General features: G+C 42.1%; 1 protein-coding gene across 1 annotated transcript in view; it reads left to right on the plus strand.

Moving 5' to 3' along the window:
* Positions 1 to 1,716: 1,716 nt before the first annotated feature.
* NWD2 (NACHT and WD repeat domain containing 2) overlaps positions 1,717 to 15,245 on the plus strand; it is a 42,449-nt gene continuing 28,920 nt past the window's right edge. The window contains exon 1 of the mRNA XM_030450010.1: positions 1,717 to 1,867. Within this exon, the coding sequence (XP_030305870.1) occupies positions 1,717 to 1,867 (151 nt within the window). The remainder of the gene's footprint in view (positions 1,868 to 15,245) is intronic.

Genomic DNA, 15,245 nt, shown 5'->3' on the forward strand with positions numbered 1-15,245 from the left:
TTGCCTGTTTCATTTGGTTGAAATCAGCCTGAAATTTTTGGGATGCAAAACTAAAGCAACAGAAAGCAAACAACACCAAAATCAATCCCTCATACTCACATGCAAATAACTACACATGAGATGCAATTTTGTATACGCCTTAATTAAGAAATCAGGATTTTAAAAAAAAAACAAAAACAAACCCCCCCCCCCCAATAGAATTATGCTGAGTAGCAACTAAAGAACCCTTCTTAAAGGGTTCTTTAACCCAATTAAAGCAGCTGTCACCTTCGCTTCTCTAAGAGAGCTGAGCAGTCTGCTTTTGCCTACTTGGGCAGCGTTACCTCCCTGCCAGGCAGCTCAGCCTCCCGGCTGCTGGCACTGCCGAGCACTGCGGGCAGCTCCGCCGACAGCGGGGCAGGGGGAAAGGGAGCGGGTACCGAAAGGGCAGCTCTTAAATACTGTGTGTAAGCACACAATCAGGTCGTTTATATACATTACACACAGTTCCTCTTTAATATGTGCAAATACGCAAGCCAGCTTTGTAACAGACATAGCACACGAAATCGCCTATATAGATAATACCCGCATTAAAGACTTTTCTCTCCAGCCATTTAAGCATCTAGAAACACCTGCAAACCCCTCTCGAAGTCTGCATCGTCCTTCTAAGAAGGTTTTCCCACAGCCAACAGCCCCGCCGGTATAACTGAGGTCCCGCTCCCGGCCCCTCCCCTCCGCTTCGCTGCCAGGTCCCTGCCTGCCCGCCCCTCCCTGGGAGGTTTCTAAATTCTGCGGCTCTCCCAGGGCCCGTCGCCCGCTGGGGCTGGGGCAGCCGCACCGCATCGCGCCTCAGCCACCCCGGGGATCCGCTGCCGCCCCCGCCCGCCCCGACCCCACCGCCCTCCTGAATATTTCATCGGCTCTGCCCGACGGGATGCCCCGCCACTGACTGCTGCAAAGCGACCGCATCCCGCCGGCTGCCGGTCTCGCTCCTTCCTTCCTCTTTCATTCTTCAAACCTGGGCTTTTCATTTATTCCGATAAATAAATAACTGATTAAAAAAAAAAAAGCAGCAAGAACATCTCTCTTTTCTCTCTGAGCAGGTGGGACTCCTGTGCAGGCGATTACAGAACAAACCACAAGAAGGGTTCTGAACTCTTTTAAGAGCCCAAAGGCTGAGCCGGCAGCAGTTCTATAAAAATCCGATCCCGGGGCTGTGACACACTCGGAGGAAGGAAGGCGCCGTCAGCCTCGCCGAAGACGTCCCTGCTTTGGACATCACAAACCCCTGTGGGCGGAGGGGGAACCCGAGAGACTCGCCGGCCCGACCGCGCAGCGGCTCTCCCGACTCCCAGCCTCCCGCTGCTCTCCGCGGCGGCCGGGTCCGCGTCCGGACAGCACCCAGGGGGCAGGCAGCTTCCGTGGAGCTGCCGTCCCGCCCCCCCTCCGGGACCGCTCCACAGTAAACTTTCTTCCCGCGCCCTCCCTGCCGCTGCCCGCCGCTGGGGAGCGGCCTCGTGTCCTCGCCATCGCCCGCGCTCCGGCGCCGGGCGTCGGCCCCCGCCCCAGCCGCGCCGCTGCCGAGGAGGCAGGCAGCGGCCCCCGGCAGCCGGAGGGTCCGCATGGCTGCTGCCGGCAAGCCGGTGTTGAGAGCCGCTACAGCGGTCGCCGCGGCGGTGCGGGGGCTGCCCTGAGCCGGGGCCCGGCGGCCGCTTGCGAGGATCGTCCTGCAGCGCGATGTGGCCGGCCGGGGCGGGCGGCAGGCTGCCCTGCCCGCGGGACGCGGCGTTGCGGCGGGCGGCTTTCTCCGGCAACCTCTCGGCGCTGCCGTCCCACCTGGTGCCGAGCGGCAGGAGCGTCCGCGTCTTCATCAGCGCCAACCCCGAAGGTAACGCGCGGCCCGCCGGGCCCCGCCGCACGCCCCGCAGCTCCCCCTGCCGCCCGCAGCGCCCGCGCCGCGCCCCGACCACGGCCCCGGCCGCCGCCGCGCTGCTTCCCGCTGCTCCCTCGCTCAGTGGGGACGGCGGCGTGGCCGAGCCCCGGCTCCTCGGCCCTCCCGGGGGCCGCCAGGACGGCGAGCTCCGGGGAACGGCGTCGCTCCGTCCCGCCGGGTGCCGTGTAGGGCGGTGGGACGGGCGGTGTGGGGCGCAGGGCGAGGCGGCTGTGTGTGGGGTGCGGTGAGGTAGGTGGCCCGGCATGGGGTGGGTAGCTTTGGTGGGTGCTGGTGGGCGAGTTCGGGGGACTTGGGGGCATCGTATCAGCCGCTCCTGAAGTTTTATGGCTATAAATGACACGTCTGAAAGGCACCGGCGTGCGGTGAGTGTGTGTGTCTCTTTTTTTTGTGGTGTCGGAGCAATGAGGCACGTGGAGCAAAGGGGAGGCTTTCCCGGGGGGATGTTGTGGTGAGCTCTCCTGGGGAGGGTGCTTAATAGTTTCCGAGTGATCCCGTAGCTCAAGGAAAAGAGGTCTGTGCCGGCTGAGGCTTCGGCAGATGTGATACTCTGATCCCGGGCGTACTCTGCTTCCAAGGAAGCATGACTCGAAACCCGCAATATTCGCTTAATAAGGTCGGGATTGCATACACGATATCTGAACTAATCAGGCACCTTGCTATTTAAAGCCTGTTTTTAAAATTACCCTTTGATACGAGGAAGTTGAATACATTCAGGAGGTGTCATTCCCACTCGTAAGATTTCGGTTGCTGAGGCATCTTCCCACTTGAAGCATGGAAATAATAAATTAAGCATTCACACCTATGACATTTCTTTTCTGTAAAAATGAGCCCACTGTATTCACAATTCTCTTTCGCACCACCACCCACCACCACCTTCCCCCCCCAACACTTCTAATTCAGCAATACTGTCACCTTTTATGCAAACGTCAGAGATCTGAAAATCATGCCTGAAATGACACAATACTTTGAATTTTGAAGTGAAAATTGTCTTGGCACCAATACTTACATGAGTATGAGAAATGGTGCAAAAAAAAAGTGTGCATAGTACTGCCTTGAAGAATTCCCACACCTCCAGGTCTTCCAAGTTGCTCTCGACATGAGGAAACTCTCAGGTCTCATATCCAACACCCATGTTTGTTTGAAAAGATGCTGTACTTTGAGGGTATGAAAATGCTTTATTATTGCAATCTAAACAAGGACATGTAATTAGTGTTAAAAAAAAAAAAAGATAAATTTGCTTTGAAAGAAAATTGGCGATGTTTAGAAGATGTGTTACTCATCAGAAAACATATTTCTGCCAGAACTGCCTTAACTGTGGAACTACTGATGCCTCTGTATTTGATGTGGTGGTGCTTACCATCAGGATAGCTTGGTATATTAGCTAGATATTTGCAAAAAAAACACAACAAAACAACTAACCAACCAAAAAAAACAACCACCAAACTCATTCTACAAGTTGGGTTTTGAAGCCGTATATATCAATTTGCAGGATTTTTCCCTTGCATTGTTATTTCAAATTTAAAAACAAGAAACAAACAAGAGAAACCACCACAGTGGAAGAAAATAATTTGGTTTAGGATTATCTGTATTATCTTCTTTGTAGGATCATCAGATCACAATGATTACCACTTCTGATGTCCAGAATTTTATCAGCAACCTAGCTCCTGCTTTCAGGAATTACTGTATGGGACAAAAATTTCAGTGTGGTAACAGACTAATATGATAACTAATATGAAGCACTTACATGGACATTTTAGAGACTAAATGATGACAAAACCCATGACTATCAGTGCTATCACTGACACAGAAGTATTACTAGTATTACATATTGCATGTGACCTTAAAACAAGAATATATGAGTAAACAAGAAATAGAAATAAAAATGTTTGCAAAATGCCTAGAAGAATTCACAGTGGAAGAGTTCTGGGGAAAAAAAAAAAAAAGTTAAACTCTTCCAACTTAGTAAACTATTTAGCATATTTAAGCCCCAAACTACAATGCATATTTGCATGACTAAGGCATTGTTAATTTTCATACACTTCATACCTGTTACTGGTGCTGAGCAGTCCTAAAAAGGGCTCTGAGTCCCCAAACTCTCATTTGCTTCTTTATTTGAATATCAGTAAGTTTGCTTCCTCATTTCAGTAGATACAAACAATAAGACACATTAAATATGTATTTTGTCTAAGAGAAGTTGCAGATTTTGCTTTAAATAATTTATTGGGTTTCTCAAGGTGTTTTTATCACTTCAAAATGATAAGGAAGGAAAGCAAGTTATCTTCACCTGATTGTAATTTTTTTTTTTAACTGTTACATGTAAAAATCTGTAGACTGTAACAGCAGTTAATGACAGCTTCTTTGCTATTCGGTAACACCTGGATAGATGTCTGCCATTAACATACACTTCTGATTAAGGACAACAGGTACAAACTTTCATATGGTCCCATTATATGGAGCTATGATTTCACCTCTATAAAGGTTCAGAACATTCCTATGATTTTCATCTACTTAAAGCAGAAAATAATTTCAGTTTCAAAGTTGGCTTATGTCAAGAAATGCAATATTAGAAGCTCTGGTTGAAACTGATGCCTTAACTGCAGTTGGGGATTTGGCTTGAAAATTAAATCCTGACAATTGGAGCAGAGTCAACACAAACCATTTTGAGTTCTCTTGTCTCTTCTGAAAGTGGGAAGATTAGACCTTTGGTAGCCTGACTAAAGGTCCTCCTATTGCTTCTATTAGTTAAGACATGGATGAAGTTTTTTTATGTTGAGCTCTTTAAATTTTTGTTGTGAAAGTTCTCCTCAGATCTGTAATTTAGCACAGACAAAGGAATGCACTGAAGAGGGTTATGTATAAATACACACAGGTGGTTCTCTTGAAGGCAGGATGATAATACCTTTATATAGCATCTGAGGGTGTCTTGACATGGGTGGTGTCAGACAATCTTGTCTCAAAGTCTAAACTGGGTTGCATTTTTCACTTCCCATGGTAAGGATGCTCCCTTGTCTGTTTGTTACATCAGCTGCTTACTGCTCTCCTAACTTCCAGCGCAGGACTGCTTTTTACTGGATCTTGACAATTAATACTTTTCGGCCATTTTAAGCCATTCAAAACATTTCGTTTTGTACAAACAGAAACAGTTGTGATGAGTTTGCTTTCACAGCCCTTTTTAATACTGAAAGGCTGTGTTCCTCATGGTGTCTGTACCTCATATACTCATTTTTTAAAATTGAAAAACAGGACTACTTATTAAAAAAACCCATCTACTAGTCCTAGTTTTTTCGTGATAAGCAATCTTAAGTATAAAGTCCTATGTATACATGCAGAAATGTAAAATTAAGCTCTTAATCTACTGATACTACCACCACTTTAATGCCTCCACAGTACAAGCAGAGTATAAAACTAATCTTAACAGTTAGAACTCCATCTGCATCCACATAGACTGCCTGAGTGAGATTTCCTTCTCTTACAGTTCAATGAATGAGTTTCCTTGTTCAATTTAGTTTAGTTTCCAGTGACATGCATCATCCTGAACATCTCATTAATTTGAAAAGCACTCAATTCTAATAAAAGACAAATGTTTCATGCCCAGTTTACATATTTTCTCATGAGACATAAAACAAAGCTCTTATCAGTAGTTAGTTTTTGTTGACTAGATAAGGATTATTTCTATAATAATGGATGCAGAAACGGGTCTTACTAATTTTTTTGTTCAGACCTATTGTTGTAGGCTGCTTTGAAGGAATTACTTGTATTTGTATGCATACTGATATACATCTGAAAAAAAATACCATGTGCATTTGCAGTTTAGTGCCACTGACTGTGACAGTGAATAACTCAGAGATTAAGATTGCTTTCTTTACAAAGTTATTGTCATATGTCATAGGAGAAAGCTATAACTTTTCATTCTTTGCAAATTCCAGATGTGTTTTATTCTTTATACCTGATACGTTGTGTCTCTTAGGAAAAATATAATTGAGGAAATGTTAATGTGAAAAAATACTCAAAAGCCAAAATAAGAGTTAATGGAGGTCCATTTTGGCCAGCCCCAAAATAGCATATGGTGTCCCTCCTTGGATACATTGCATGAAAATCTTTTTATAAAGACAATTTTATATAATCTGGGTGGAATTCATTCCTTAGCTCAAGGAAAACACAGATGTTCAAGTATATGAAATTGCAAGGGAGGTGTTGCGTAGATGTGGAGACAAATAACTCCAGCACTTTTTTTATACTAAGTGTTAGTTCTGGTTACCTAACTTTGTTCCTATTTCTGGTTTTATGTGACGCAGATCACTGTAGTGTTTAAGAGCTACAACCCAAATAAAATAATAAAAAAAAAGTTTAATAGTTTTAAAATAAGATTGAGTATCTCAGAGTTTAGGAGAGCAACATGGTTGAAGTAGCTGGTTTGCTATGGGCCTTGATTTGAAATATGTCTTATTTCAGGAGGCTTGGAGGTGCAAGATACTCAGAGTTGATTAGTTTGGACGGATACTGCCTTTTTTTCAGTATTTCTGCCTGCATGTGAAGTTTTCTGACTCTCCTTGAGATGTATGACTAAGTCTTACATAGGGTTTAACTTTGTTTCCAAGGCAGAGACAGTAGATCTAAACCAGAACCAGTACGAAATGATTTTTTGCTGAGCAGGTCCTCAAGCTTTTGTTCCTGTCAGAGGAAATGGTTTTGTTCCTTTTAGAGTAAAACCTTTTTCTATACTTTTTGGATGTGTCTATAGTGTGTGTATGCACACATGCATATGTATACAACAATTATATAAAAAAGTATAAACTGTAAAATAGTATAAATGGATGTGTAAAGCTCAGACAATTTTCAGACTTGCTGTTAGGACTTGTTGTGAGAAGTAAGTAGTTATGTTCAAAGGGCATCACTCAAGACTGTAAATCTAATGCTGCTGAAAACAGCCTAGGTTGTGTTAAATGCTATTGTAAAAATAAAAGCATTAGTTTTTATCTACAAGTGAACTTGCAGACATTCAGGGTTGGATGCTCCCGCAGCTCAGCTTTTATGACTTTTTCTTAGCACTGAAGAAATAATATTAAAACAGAGCAGAACCTACAATTACTTCTCTTCCTTTCTAACTTTGCTAGTATTGCTTTTTTAGATACATTTGCATGCTAGACTCGTTCTATATTGTGTAGTAGGTGTGTATATACATACAGATATATGCATGCATCTTTTTATTAAACTAGAAAAACAGAGCAGCTGTTACGTGTGTAGGTCACTGGAGTGTGCCTTCTTCTAATGCCAAGTGGTCATCCTTCCATCATGGGCACCAAGGCCTGCCTACATTTTACACAGTTTCTAAGTATGCCGAGGGACAAAGAATAATTTGCACAGTTGAGCAAATCCCATGTGCTATTCTCCACTAATTCATGAGATGATGGACAGTGGCAGTTTTGAATCAGGTTCTTACTGTGAATCGTTTCCTGAGCAAGGTGTGAGACCTGATGAGCATGCAGGCAGTGCTCCAGCACCCTTCCCCATCAGCATGGGGAGTCCTGACCCAGGGCAGTGGGGTGACCTCTTGGCTGAGCAGCAGGATGCTCTGCAGCGAACTACCCAGGATTTCTGAGGCTGTGTTTCAAGGAAAGGTGTGTTTTTGGTGGGATTTCAGGACTTACCTAAGAACAGCGTAGTACAAAGGGAACATAATTTGGTGTCCTATCTCTATGCTTATGCAATGAAATAACTCCTTCTAAGAAACTTACCTGCATGACTGTGTGGGCACATGCATGTATTAGATGTCTAAACACACAAGAGAAAATCTTACGTTAGATTTTAGGTTTTGTTTGGAGAATTTTTAAATATTTTACAGAATTAAAACTTTAGATAAGGGCATTACTGAACTTCTGATACAAGAATATGAGGGCAGTGCCTGTGCATCAATTTTTTCATCTGAAACAAATGAAATTTCTTTGAATTTTCATCTGCTCAAAAAGTATTTTGTGGTAAGATATCCTTTCAGGCTGCAGTAATAATACAGTAATAATATTTAGCTACCAGTAACTTAAGGTTTTAATATATTGAAGGTGGTAACTATAATGGTAAATATCATGTAGTAATAGATAGTTGTATGGAACACAGAGGAATCTGGCAGGTTTTAGTATGAGCAGTGCTATTCAAGACAACTGCTTTATCCCTGTGCTGGAATTTTAATTCAAGAAAATTAGAGGATTAGAATTAGAGAACCCAATTTAGTAATAATGGTTGTGCCAGTGCAACTATAAAATAACTTCACTGGCTTGATGCTACTCTTATTAATTTAGGTTTTGAATCAGAGATATTTTTTTACTTCCAAAATCTTTTGTCAAAAAAAAGAGGAGGAGGTCTAAATCATGGGTAGCTGGAAGCAGAGAGTGTACCCAGCTAAAGAGGAGGGAGCCCCAAGTCAGTGCAGAGTGCTCTGTGTGTGCTGCTGTCAGGCAAGGAGGAGGTGCAGGCAACTCTTACAAGCCACCTCATCACCCCCACAATTACATGCCTGCCTCTGACTTTGACCTGGTCTGTAAGCATCTGCTAATGCTCATTGTCAAGAGATAGGGTGCTGTGCTGGACAAACCTTTGGCCCAACCAACTGCAGTCATTATTGTGTAGTACCTGATTCTAGGGAGAAAAGGGGTCATCTTTACAGATTAGATTTATCAGGGTGTTCAAAATTCACTTGGTGCCAGAAGCTGGGAAAAGCAGCAAATAGCAGGGCATCCCAGAGTCATGCTGTTGGTATCAGTCTTTGGGTCTGATCAGTAGCTGAATAGATCAGGTTTCAAATCATCAGAGCCTGAAAAATGGTCTTGTGCAACCTGCTCCTAACATTTGCTTGGGCTGCTGCTGCAGTGTTCATATAGTAACATGTGTCTTTGCTATGATTAAACACTCCAGTATATTTATTGAGTCTTTATCACTCTGCTAGCAATTGTATAACTGCAGTCTCACCTATGCTTTATAAATCTCCATCTTTGTCTCCCAACTCTGTTACTGGAATCAGGTATTGAGACACGTAGTTATTATAGTGTATCTATGATACATAGCAATTATATTTGTAAAATTATTAGTTAGAGTCTCTAGTTAGTAATGATTTACAAAACATTAAGATGAAATGACAGTTAATGACTAAGAGCTCTATATGGACAGCCTTAGTTTCAGAGAGTTCCCCAACTCAAGGGTTTGCTGTTTGTGAGCATGTGTAAAGCCCAAACCCTTTGATGTCTTCATATTACCAAAGAGCATCTGCATGTCTTACAAGCTGCAGCACTTTATAAAATACAAAACAGGCATTCAGAAGCATATAAAAGTTCAAAGATAGAAATCACTGTCAAAATAAGTGGCTTCTGCAAACCCTCCAGAAACCTTTTTTAGCACAGTGGTTTCAATATATATTATCTGTTAGGAAGTATTGTTTTTTTGTGTATTACAAGATTGATGCTGGACCATGCAATGTAGGAAGAAATGACTGGCACTTCAGAGTGTTTGTAACAGAATTCCTGACACTTCCTGAGCCTAGACTCAATGTTTATTCACAGCCATCTCACTAACTGGATTTTATTAGATTAATATTACTTTTAAATGATTGAGAACTATTGGTAACCATGTGGGTTTGATAATTTTAGATGAGTTAGTGGAGTTTATCCAGTGTTACTCACATCAGCTATTATATGTAGGGTAAACAAGAAGCAAATCCTTGGACATAGTGAGTTAGACTGAAGGAGCCCAATACTCCTCCTCTGACCCTGCCAGTTTGAGATGCATGAGGATTAGGAGATCACAACAGGGACAAAATGTTAAAGACCATATCTTTCTGTTTAATAATTAATCTGTGAGGTCCGTTGTCTAGTTGTTTTGCTAATTAGTCAATAGACTTGGTACTTGTAACAGTCTTTCCAAGTCTTAAGATAAATTTTGCCCAGTGAGAACCTAATGCTATTGACTTCAGTGGGGATTTTGTATGAAAAAGTCTATGTGTATTCAGCCAAAGAGAGATCTCAAGAACCTAAAAGTGTAAATATCTGTGGAATACGGGTACCTAAAAGCAGATCTCCCTAGGAGAGTAACTTTATCCAAAGACATCATTGTCATGATCCATTTTTGTCTAGCTGTATAGAGGAGAGGTTAACTGTGAAGACTTGAGGTATCTGAATGTCCTTATTTCCATGGGGTTATTAACATGGAGCCATGCTAAGAAATAAATGAGGAAATTACAGTATTCAGTAATGTAAGGAGCCTAGGGTATAGGGTCTAATCTAAAGGAATCATAGAATCATAGAATCATAGAATTGGCTGGGTTGGAAGGGACCTCAGAGATCATCGAGTCCAACCCTTGAACCACCGTTGCGGTTGCTAGACCATGGCACTGAGTGCCACATCCAGTCTTTTTTTAAATATCTCCAGGGACGGAGAATCCACCACTTCAGTGGGCAGCCCATTCCAATGACGGATCACTCTTTCCGTAAAGAAATTCTTTCTAATATCTAACCTAAACTTCCCCTGGCACAACTTAAGTCCATGCCCTCTTGTCTTGTTGAAAGTCGTTTGGTAAAAGAGCCCAACCCCCACCTGGCTACACCCTCCTTTCAGGTAGTTGTAGAGAGCAATGAGGTCTCCCCTGAGCCGCCTCTTCTTTAGGCTGAACAACCCCAGTTCTCTCAGCCTCTCCTCGTAGGGTCTATGCTCGAGTCCCTTCACCAGCCTGGTTGCCCTCCTTTGGACCTGCTCCAGGACCTCGATATCCTTCCTGAACTGGGGGGCCCAGAACTGGACACAGTACTCAAGGTGTGGCCTCACGAGGGCTGAGTACAGGGGCAGAATCACTTCCTTGGACCTGCTGGCAATGCTGTTCCGGATACAGGCCAGGATGCCATTGGCTTTCTTGGCCACCTGGGCACACTGCTGGCTCATGTTCAGCTTCTTGTCGATCCAGACTCCCAGGTCCTTTTCTGCCTGGCTGCTCTCCAGCCACTCTGTCCCCAGCCTGTAGCGCTGCATGGGGTTGTTGTGGCCAAAGTGCAGGACCCGGCACTTGGCCGTGTTAAACCTCATCCCGTTGGAATCAGCCCAACTCTCCAGTCTGTCCAGGTCCCTCTGCAGAGCCCTCCTGCCTTCTAGTTGATCAACACTCCCCCCCAGCTTAGTGTCGTCTGCGAATTTGCTGATGATGGACTCAATCCCCTCATCTAAATCATCAATGAAGATGTTGAACAGAACTGGGCCCAACACTGATCCCTGGGGGACACCACTAGTGACCGGCCGCCAACTGGATGCAGCCCCGTTCAGCACCACTCTCTGGGCCCGGCCCTCCAGCCAGTTCCTAACCCAGCACAGGGTGCTCCTGTCCAAGCTGTGGGCTGACAGTTTTTTCAGGAGGATGCTGTGGGAGACGGTGTCAATCCAGTGTGTCAGCCAGACTAGATCCTAGTCTAAGGATTTTTTTATTACCAAGAATTTTCCTCATATATCTATGGCAAAATGACACATCTAAGAGGATCTTGCTTTACCATCATAAACATAACATAAATGTCTGACTGCTTTATAAGTGATTTTCTTTAATGAAGGACTCAATCTTTGTATTTTTTTGTATCTACTGTTGTTTAATGAAGGCCCCACAAATCCTAGAAAAAGTGATGAGAGGTAATTTATTTTCCTGCTTGGTAATAATACTTGTGATTAGATTAACAGTCTGTACTGGTCTGGCAAGATAAAATTGGTCTGAAAAAATGCCTGTTTTTCTTCTTCGTTTTCCATCCTCTATTATTTCTGAAAGCTCAGATACTGAAAGCAGTGAGCAGTATGCAGTGCTCCTTTTTTTACGGGTCATCACTGGTAAACATTAGGAAAATGATCCAGTCCTATTGTTTGGTAGTGGTCTTGAATTACTTGTATATTTATTGGATTACATTTAAATGTGATAAAGAATTAAGAAATACTCTTGAAGCAAGTTATTGATGCATTTCTGTGACTGTGGTCTCAACTTTGGTATTAACAAAGCTTGTATGATGATTTGAAATTACAGTCATTTACAATTATAAAGAATTAAACAATCTGTGGTGAGAAAAATTAATGTATTTTAGTTCAGTGACATGCCATTTAAACTAGAAGTATGTGGCAATAACAGAGGCCTAAGGGACCTTCAGAAAGATGCTTCTTTAGGCAGTTGGTCAGGAAATCACAGACCAGGAGGCTGGAAGGGTCTGAAGCAGGATCAAACATACCTGTGCCATTCCTGACAGAAGATGTCTAGCTCCTCATGATCTGTCTCCAAACCAGTTAAGAAGATACATAGGAAAACAGACTGAACAGCATCCTGCTACACTCTGACTTCCATAGCACTACTGGTAGGGTTTACTGCAACATAAACAGACAAAAAGGACTCAATAGAAACTACCAAAGGTGAAAAAATTCCCAGAAATTTTCCTGGCTTAGAATGAGTTTCAGTAACTTTCACTAGTCTATGCCATTATTCATAAATTCTTCAAATCTAGTTTCTGCCTCTTTATTATTTTGCCATGTCAGGAAGCCGATCCATGCATCCAAGAAATGTGTGTATAATACAAAACAATGAACTCCCATAAAGACCCTTTCACAATGTCTGTACATCTTGCAGAGGAATACTTCTTTCAGGTGAAGCTTTCCTGCATTTTTGAAGTGTCTAATATGAAGGCATTTTTGAAGTGTCTAATAGCTCCTGTTATGGCTTTTCCTTTGATGGTTTATTTAAGAATGGCAAGAGGAGAGTCATTTACAAAATTTCTCTTACTTTCCTGCTGATTTATTCTCATATAGGATATTCCTTACACTTGAGCTTAATAACGTTCTGTCAGATTTGTTTAATGTCAGTCATAAGCTTAAAATATTTTTCAAAGGCAACGGAAGACATGTAGAAGACACACAGATTGTCATATATTCCTCCTTTCTTTGGAAAACAGAGCTGAAAATGCAAATTATCTCCTTCCACTCCACCTGTTTAATTATGAATTTTCTATTTTATACTTTCTATAATCAACCATGTATAATACTGTATAATTCTACTAAGCAATTCCATTGCTAGTGAATTTTTCCAGTGTTAATACCAGAGTCAGTTCCTCACAGTCATTATGGAAATTCAAAACCATTTAAAATAAAAGAGATCAGATCCCCAGTTGTGGTTGTGGTTGTGTTTAACCATTAATAGGTATGGAAGATGAATAATGACTGGCAGATCTTTTTAGATAATCTGTGGCCAAGGGAAAAATACCTTTACAGGCATTCAGAAAGACTGATAGTGCCTGGCTTTGCAAGAAATGGAAATGAATACAAGTTCACACTTTCAGCCATCTTCTACACTGCCATTGAGACTGCAGTGTCATAGATCTTTAACCACCTCTAAAGGTCATCATAGCTCATTGGGTATCATTATTGTAAAAAATGAGAGCAAAGAGTTGGGGAAAATGGCTGAAGTAATTCAAAAGTACTAATTTGGAAGACAGTCTGTATTTCAGTCACTGATCAATTAAATTGGTGTGCCAGTTCTGGAAGTTCTAATCTGTGTCTATTTTCTGTATCACACTTGCGAAGTAACATTAGTGGGAAATTGAACTTCCACTACATCTGCTTCTCAAATGGATTAAGTGATTAGAAAATGATTGCAAAATTGCACATTTACTATTACTTTCCTATATGTGTCATCTTCTAAATGTGGTTAGCAAGCAGGAGAAATTAATGAAACCTGCGACAAGAAAACAAAATATAGTAAAATCAAGTCATCAAAAATATTGTGCTCATAAAAATAGACACATATAAAAACTTATAAAAAATGGCCTTTTCAACTGGATTATATAATCTTCACTCAAAATAATGCTTAGATGAATCATTAGAATTGGAAAGGGTAAGGGAGAATGGAGGTGAGATAAATCACTGCCTTTAGATGTCAATCACTGTTTTCCTCTCAGACGTTACATAATCCATCAAAAGGAGACAGTTTTGTGAATTATTTGGTCATGCTCAATGACTTTTAGTGCAGACACCACCTGTAATTCTCAGTCTTAACAACTGTTGTGCTTCATTGCCTGTAAAGTGGGTGGTTATAGCTCTGTAGAAGTTGTCTGTCAGTTTGTGAAGTGGCCCTGTAAGAAATCAGTTGAGATTCTCTTCTTTAGGCAATGGGTGGTTGAATTTCTGGCATCCCTCCCTCACATAGTGCTGTTGTCCTGGGCTTAGTGCTCTCTGGCAGCTGCTCTTCTTCACAGAGATTATCATTTGCTTTCTTAATCTTTGGTAAGTGTCTTACAGCAGCCATGTGCAATTCTGGCTGCAATGAAGTTATTTGAGTCATCTTCATTTAACATCATGAAAAAAAAAAATCTGTTGCAAAGAAAACTCCTACTTCATTGATGCAGATTTAATTGCACTGATAGCAAGCAGCACTTTTCACTTCTGTGGGTGTCACTAAACACCCACAATTGTCAGGTTCAAGACTTTTTCGTCTTTTTTGCATGAAAGTCTTCATGCCTTTCACTTGAAGCTCATAGAGGGGGCTGCATTTGTCAGTCGTGCTTTTCCAGCTAGCCCTACTAGTGACTTCAGCAGTTTTGCAGTGACAAAAACCATGGCCATGTTCCACCAGATTTAAGGAAGATTACAGTCTAGTATTAGGATTTTGTGACTTGTGAACTTAATTATGAAGTTTAGAGAAAAGAAGGGCAACTTTACCAGAGACAAAACAGTGTTTGCAGAGTTCTATAGCTTTGCAGTACTTCCAGAAGTGAAGCCACACAGGTGTGTTTATTGGATTTTCTTCAGAATGAGGTGTATTTAATGGGCCTGGGCTGGCCTGTACTGTGAAATACATGTGTACTTTTATGAGTCTTGCTTTCTCATGTTTTTTTTATGGCTTACCTCTGCTTTATGCCTTCTCAAAGCCTACAACATATTACTTCATTTGCTTCCAGCATCTTGATCTGCAGTTCAGTTAGGAGGCAAAATGTCTGTGACAGCCCATTGCTTTATTGATTCCTTCTGCCTCATTACCTCAAGTGCTTTAGTAACATACCCTGACTGTTTTCTCCTTCAGCTATGGATGTCAGAAAAAAAAATATCTGAAGTACACACAACTTAATTTTCCAGCCTTGCGGCTTTTTTTCTCTGCTTTCTAGATACTTCCATAATTTTTGAAGTGCAAGTTAACCCCTCTAGATGATTTAGTAGGATTTTTGGATGTATTTTTGTTACTGTCCTTTTTTTATGTCTTCTGTTACACATTTTTGCACAACTCATGCAGAAGTCCTATTTTAGATCTCACAAGAAGTTTTTATTTCAT

This window comes from Calypte anna, chromosome 4A (genome assembly GCF_003957555.1).
Source record: "Calypte anna isolate BGI_N300 chromosome 4A, bCalAnn1_v1.p, whole genome shotgun sequence".
NCBI classification, from domain to species: Eukaryota; Metazoa; Chordata; class Aves; order Apodiformes; family Trochilidae; genus Calypte; species Calypte anna.